The 7,550-nt window shown below is 35.9% G+C and overlaps 1 protein-coding gene across 4 annotated transcripts in view; it reads left to right on the top strand.

The window, feature by feature from the left end:
• Positions 1-6,237, top strand: part of MYO5A (myosin VA) — a 227,318-nt gene extending 221,081 nt beyond the window's left edge. For all 4 annotated transcript variants that reach the window (XM_027840790.1, XM_027840789.1, XM_027840788.1 and 1 more), the window contains 2 exons: positions 1,880-1,960; positions 2,298-6,237. In XM_027840790.1, the coding sequence (XP_027696591.1) occupies positions 1,880-1,960; positions 2,298-2,450 (234 nt within the window). In that variant the 3' untranslated portion in view covers positions 2,451-6,237. The remainder of the gene's footprint in view (positions 1-1,879; positions 1,961-2,297) is intronic.
• Positions 6,238-7,550: the final 1,313 nt, after the last annotated feature.

Raw genomic sequence — 7,550 nt, 5'->3', positions numbered from 1 at the left:
GTGTGTGTGTGTGTGTGTGTGTGTGTGTGTGTGTGTGTGTGTGTGTATGTGAGTGTGTGTGTCTATGAGATGGACTGTTCTGGCCGTTAGGTGAAACCTATGGATGCCTTCTCAGAATAAAGTCTTTAAATGCATAAAATAAAATACATAGACTTGCAAAGGAAACTAATTATATTAAAATGCAGTTATTAAAATATTTTTAAAACAAATATATAGACCTCTGGGGATCCTTTATCAAATGATAGTAAAAACTTTTATATAGCATTTATAGGTACACAGTATATACTTAATGATTATGAAGCACTTTCACATGTCATCTCTCACTTGATTCTCACAAAAAACCCTGTGAGGTAGGTAGAGTGCTAGTTATTATTATCCTCAGGATGCTAAGCTCCTGCTTACATAACCTCTTTTTTTTTTTTTCTTGCCTTGAAACCTGTGGGAAAATCTTATTGAATTTGTAGAAATGTGTTTTATGGCCAACTTTTTAATGAATATATCAGTTCTGTGGTGGCTAGAGGGCCGACTCGAGAAAAGCATCTGCTCGAGTCCTGCACTTGGCCCCAGCTAGCTCTGTGACTGTGCACAAGGCCCTAAAGCTCTCAGTGTCCTAGGCATCTGTCAGAGACAAGGAGAGACAGGCAAGTTTCTGGTTTGCATTGGTAAGTAATTTCTATAATGGCAACTCCCTGCTTGAATGAAATACAGGTCTGGATAGCATCCCCCTACCTAAAAAAATTACATTAGTCAAGTCATGACCATTATTCATTTATTTATTTATTTATTTTGATTCCTAAGGCTATAAGATTTTACTTGTCACTTATGACTTTCACTTGGACCAGCTTGGTTAGATTATTATGTTTTTTAAATTCTAACTCCTTTTGGCTTGGTGTCATCCAGGCAGCTAGTTATTACAGTGCATAGAGCACTGGGCCAAGAGTCAGAAAAAGTTGAGTTCAAATCCAACCTCCAACACTGAATAGCTGTGTGACCTCAGGCAAGTTATGTAACCTCTTTTTGCCTCAGTTTTTTTTAAAATTGTAAAACGGGGATAATAATAGTACCTACCTCACAGAGTTGTTGTAAGGGTCAACGGAGATAATATTTGTAAAGTGCTTAGCACAGTGCGTGGCACATAGTAGGTGCTTCATAAATGCGTGTTCCCTTCTGGTTGTCATCCTCAAACAGACATCAAGCCCACAGACCTCTAACATGCCATTTGTCCTTTGCTTCCAAACAGCACCTTTAAACATAAATTTGTCCATTCATCATCTTCATAATTTCAATAGATAGATAGATGGATAGCACATTACATTTTCAAAGTGCTTTCATAGAAAAAAAATTATTGAAAAAAATGAAATGAAAATGTTGGGTAGATAGTAGTCCATTTTACAGATGAGGACACTGATTTGCCAAAGATCATTCTGTGGCAGAGTTGGAATTCAAAGCTAGGTCTTCTAAGTCCAGTGTTCTTTGTACTATACCTCGCTGCCTCATACAGATCAAATCATTCTGTGAAATTATTTCTGTAATTTCCATAGGAAAAACCACAAGCCTCCTTTCTAATGAAAACAATTTAATATAATTTTAAACTTCCCATACCTATAATTTTCTTTTCTTTATTTTTGGTCTCTCTCTAACTACTTATTAGAAGTATGTAATTTCTATTAATTCCTCTGTAGCACATTGCAATTATTCACATTCATCATTTACCATTACTATTTTATTTTAAATCTGTGATTGAAGAAAAGATACATCAATAGGAAGAAACATTTGTTGGTATGTGTATATTTTTTATTGCACCAAATACTATGTTTTAGCTAGAGTATAGATACACTATGATTTGTTTAATAATAAGCTGAAAATATTTTTCTTCTAGATTGTAAAAGTTTTGAATTTGTATACTCCAGTTAATGAATTTGAAGAAAGAGTCTCCGTATCATTTATACGTACTATACAGGTAAGGTGCTGGGTTTCATTTCCTCCATTGCTTGATTGGCTTACTGATTTATTCTTTTAAATGGTTTTTGAATGAATATTTAACATTTTAATTGAAAAGAATTTCATTTCCCTCTATTCTCTTTGTTTTGATTTTCATTGAATTTTGCGTATCACCATTTGTTGGTGATTTTTTTTAAAACTTGCAGATATCTAGAGAAATGAACTGATTTTTAAAACTTGAAGACAACTATATAATAAGATAAAAATTGGTACTTTTGCAAGTCATTTTGTTAATCTTTTAATCAAATAAGCCTTTGTAGCTCCATGACCTGTTTCTTATCTTTTCATTTTTCTAGATGCGTTTACGAGACAGGAAGGATTCGCCTCAGCTGCTCATGGATGCAAAGCATATCTTCCCTGTTACCTTCCCTTTTAACCCATCCTCACTTGCATTAGAAACCATTCAGATCCCAACCAGCCTGGGGCTGGGCTTCATCGCAAGAGTCTGAACCAGGACACATTCACAGGCAGATGCTGCTGACAATAGTTTCTTGCTTGAAATAAGGACCCATTATTTCCAGTGAGCTATTGAAAACACATTTTTTTAAAAAGAAAAAATCCTGCATATTTCCCAAACTATAGGTGGATAACTGGAAATCTCTTTAGAATACCTGGACTGCCCTGGATAGAAAAGCATGTTCTAATATGACCCATCGCTTTCAGAGAGACATTTCCATATCTGACCTTTTAGGCATCCAGAGCTGGAATACAGGTGGATGGTGAAAAAGAAACAGAGAGTCGTCAGCTGCCGGAATCCATTTTAAATCCTCAGCACCTCATTTAAATAGCATAAACTAACATGTATTCTATAGGTGAGTTGTTGATAGACAGAGAGTGAAGAGGCCCACCTCCAGGCTAGATGGAAGACCTGAAAGAAAAAGAAACCGTAGTTAAATACGTAGTAACTTAGGCATCAATTATGTTTATAACTTGTCAGACTGGAATGGAGAAATAAACTGGCAATCTATAAAGTAATTTTTCAAATAACTTCCTTATTTGTGATCATGTCACTATAATATAAAGTGTGAGGTGTCAAGAGATTTCTTGGCTTTACTGTATAGCATAGGTATTCATCGGTTTGTACCATAGTTTACCAGGCATTTTAAACTGTTGCTGCTTATGGTGTTCTTTTAAATGTAAACAGTATTCTTCTTAGGCACTACAGTAATAATATTCTCATTTATCAACTTTGTTTACAATCCAATACAGTCCATTTTTCTAACTGGATCATATGCAATTGTCAACAAATATCAGCTCACAAGAAAATGGTAACCAAGCACAAGTAGCACACTGGAAGTAACAGGATAATTTTTGTTTAAGGAGTCTTATTAAACTATTTGATGTGTAGAGGGTAGGATTAACAAAATGATTTGTCTTATTTATTCAGAATTTTGTTGTGTGTGTGTGTGTGTATATATATACGCATATGTACTTATGTGTATAAATATATATAATGTTTTTGCTGGGTTGATATCATTTAGGTCTTCTGTAAAGTGTCTGGTTTTAGTTGTTGAATGAGATACCTACAGTGCATGTTTTTAACATTAGATTGAGTTTCTTTGGTTCATTTCTCCAACATGTAATCTCAGTCAGGTATATAGAAAAGAAGGTTGGAATGTAATTATGATCTAGATTTGCATGATTGTCTTGAGACAGTTTACAAATAAGAAAATGTACAATAAATATTTAATTCCTCTCAACCTTCTGCAACTATAGCATCTGCTCTTAGGTATCCCTGGATACTTGAGGAGGCATCATGCTTGGAAGTTGGATGTTATTAAGTTTTGCAAAGGATTTTGTTCACAAGTACCAAAATCTATAAGGAAAAGTTTAATGCTGTAATTCTAGTTGGGATCCTCTCCAGATCACTTCTCAGATCATTTAGTAAAGTTAAATTCTCATTTTGAGATGTACAAAACCAAATCTTTAGGATTTTACCACAAGCTCTAGTCTCAAGTAGTGTTTTGTGGTCAGATGTCATAATTGTTAGATTATCTTGTAAGATTACCTATATTGTTGAAGTATAATGTGAAATATTATGATTAGAAAATGAACATTTTCAATTTAATGACAAAGTTTATCATGAAAAGAAAAATACTGTATTGTAGTTATGTAATCTTCCAGGCTTTAGCCTCCTTATCTATAAACTGAGGGAGTTGGTCTAGATCAAGGGCCTTGATATTTGTCTGTATGATGAGAAACCCACAAGTGTATCAGCCATATGAAGTCCTTACAATTAAAATTACTAGTTGACCCCATCGTTCTGGCATAATACATGGCTGCCATCAGTTATAAAATGGTAGGAGCAGACAGGTGATTCAACCCTACCTACTATTTTTATAAATTAAAAATAATGTGGGACTGAAAATCTCAACTGGGCCCCTGGAATGGGCTCAGGCAGGCCACTAGTTGGATGTCTCATCTCTAGATGATGTTTAAGATCTCTTCCAGATTAAAAAAAAATTTCTCTGACACTTTTATAATGGAAGTTTGAAATTTAACTTATGAAGTCAGTTTGCCATCTGCTGGACAGACCAGTCTGCATCGATTTTTAAATGGGTTTTGAAATTGAGGCTACAGTCTTCATCAGGAATTAGAGCAGAGAGATTGTAAGGAAGCTGACTTGATGTCAACAAGAATTTAGATAAACACTTGCTTGAAGACATGCTATGGTATAGAGAGAATCTTCTTAAAGACAATACCCAAAGCCATTTACATAAAGACATATGTACAGTCCCAAGACTGTATGATTCCATGACCCAAGGCTCCAGGGTGGCTAGCAATACATCAGGAGCTATCGGTACCCTTTGAAAAGGCACATTTTTTTCCCCAGCACTTCACCTGACTCCATGTTCTCGGCTAACTTAATTTGGGTACTTTATAAAAATATGTCACTCGTCTTCAATTTGGGTGGTTGTAAGTGCAAAACAAATTTAAAACACTTCTTCGGTTAGATTATCACTATGATTCCTTCACTGTTAATTTATCTTTGAAAACTACATGACATATCTTCAAGCAAATCTTCTCCTGTGTATTATCACTTAATTACATCCTTTGATACTACTCCTCTCATATTTTCAGTCCAGTATGAAGCCTGTTAGTTCAATAGTAGCTATAAGGGAAGACCTTTTGAACTAAAAAAAATTCATTGTCTTCCCCATCTCAAGAATGATGTGTGATATAAAGCTGGAAAATCAGAGAAAAAGTACATGCAGCTGTGCTTTAAATCTGGGAGGTGATGCTGCCCATTACCCAGCACACAGGGGGGAAATATGGGGCTATGATATGAATGCTTAGCAATTTTTCCAACTCTTCTTGGATAAAGTCTTACAGTTATTTATTATTTTTTTAAAATTCTAAAAACACTAAAATACCCACATTCAAAGTTAAAGGTACAGACCTAAGTGTAAATAGTTCACAAATTATTTGCCATTTGGTGATTCATTATTTTACTTCATTATGGTGAATATTTGAGAGTTGGCTATAGGTCAAATTATTTTACTGCAAACTCTGGGGAATGGGGCATAAAAATGCTTTGTTGTCCTGGAATTTTCTTATGATCATTATAGCTAGATATCTCATTCCCAGTGCCCAGGACCACTGGCTTCTCATTGCCACAGGGATCAAAAAGGAATTTTCTTATAAATTACTGTAACTTTCCTCTCCCAGGCTCTCAGATCTCTAGGCCAAAGATATTGACTGAAGTCCTTCTCAGATGTTTCAGTAGTGACATGTTCACTTTTCCTCTCATTGCCTGCCTATCAGCTGATGATCCTTAGAGTGGCTTGAACTGTCATGGAGGAAAGCAGGAGACAAATTCAGACTTGTTAAAGAGTGATTCCTCTCAAAATTCCCCAGGTGAGAGAAATAGAAAAGTAAGATACATATTTGTAAAATACTTTATAGTTTTCAAAAAAAAATTTCACATGAAATTTGATCCTCACCATGATGCTGTCAATGAGCTGAAGAAAGGCAGTGGAGTGATTTACTACTTAAGGTCACACACAGTCGAGGACAGAATCAGGATGAAAAACCCAGGTCTTTAGATTCCTAGTCCAGTTTGTTTTACACTAAACCATAAGTAAGCAGTAGGGTAAGAGAAAAATTAGGAAATCTATTCACTGGGGATTTTGAATAGGTTTCTATTATGATCTCTCTTAATTCAGTAAGCATTTATTAAGTGCCCACTATGAGCCAGGAACTATGCTAAGTGCTGGGGATAAAAGGCAAAAATGGTGGCATCCCTGTTCTCAAGGAGCTTACATTTTACCCAATGATAAAATATTTACTCAGATGCAGATAAGTAAACACAAGGTAATTGATAGGGGAATGGGGACCACCAATAACTGGGGATGGGGAGAAAATCAAGAAAGGCCTTCTCTAGGAGACAGCACTTGAGCTAGGCCTTGAAGACTGCTAGAATTTCAAGAGAGGTGAGAAGAGAGCATTTTAGGCAATGAGGTGGGGGATAGGGAAGGAAACTCCCTGTACCAAGGCTAATTGTCTCACACAATCAGCTATTAGGTTTTTTTTCCTATTATGGTAATGAAAACTGGAAGAAAGAAAGCATGTGTTAAATGCTTTATATGAATGATATATGAATGATTTGTTAGAATGAGCTTAAAGTTCTTCTTGGCTAGTTGTATTTTTGTTAGAGTAGCAGCTATTATATGGATAAATATTGTAATAGAATTTGACTTGTGTGATAATTTAATGCTCCATGTAAACACTCAGCTTCATCTTGTGCAAAACAATCATGTATTAAGCAGTAATTAGCTACAGAGAGAACCAGCACCAAAAATGCCCCTTGATTGAAGGCTGGTTAGAGGGAAAGCAGTCCATTTCTCGAATACCAATTCAAAACCTTCCAATGTACATTTGCAGTGGTCTTAGAATAATGCTGGGTCTTGGCTAATAGGGTCCAGTAAGGCTCCTACAATAGCTATCATCAGTTACAGGGGCTCAGAGGAAAGTGGTAGACCACAGAGGCAGCATAAGAAGAATAGCCAATGGTCAGAGTATGAATACACATCTAATTAGAGGTACTAGCATCTAGGGAGTCAATGCTGCATTTCTTTGGGTAGTAACTTCTGATGGGGGTGAAAGTATGTCTAAGCATGAGTGTGCATAAGAGAACTACATATATCTATCTGGCTACATATTTATGTAGGGTAGGGTTGTGGATATGCATAATCTATTAGGTTGGGCTATGGAGCCTACTTCTGCTATTTTCCCTTACAGAGCTTCCTTAAATTCTCTACTACTGTTTCTCTATGAGGATGGCCCTGTCAAGGGAAGTTATTGAGGCCTTTTTCTCATTTGTGTGTGTATGTATGTATGTGTTATGTGTGTATGTTTTCTTTGTTTGAGGAAGCCTGTGTGGCTTCTTAATATCCTGCCAGTTTTCCCTTCCTTCCTTTTTCCTTTCCCCCTGCCTCCATCCTTACTGACATCTTCTGTAGACTATGAACAAGAGCATCAATCATGGTAGAGAAGCAATCTGAGCCAATGAAGTATCAGCTCAAAGATGGTACCTCAACCAGTCGATG

Source organism: Vombatus ursinus, unplaced genomic scaffold (genome assembly GCF_900497805.2).
Source record: "Vombatus ursinus unplaced genomic scaffold, bare-nosed wombat genome assembly UNPS02014848.1, whole genome shotgun sequence".
In the NCBI taxonomy this organism is placed as follows: Eukaryota; Metazoa; Chordata; class Mammalia; order Diprotodontia; family Vombatidae; genus Vombatus; species Vombatus ursinus.
The sequence above is the reverse complement of the archived record's forward strand: the minus strand, read 5'-3'. Positions and strand labels throughout refer to the sequence as shown.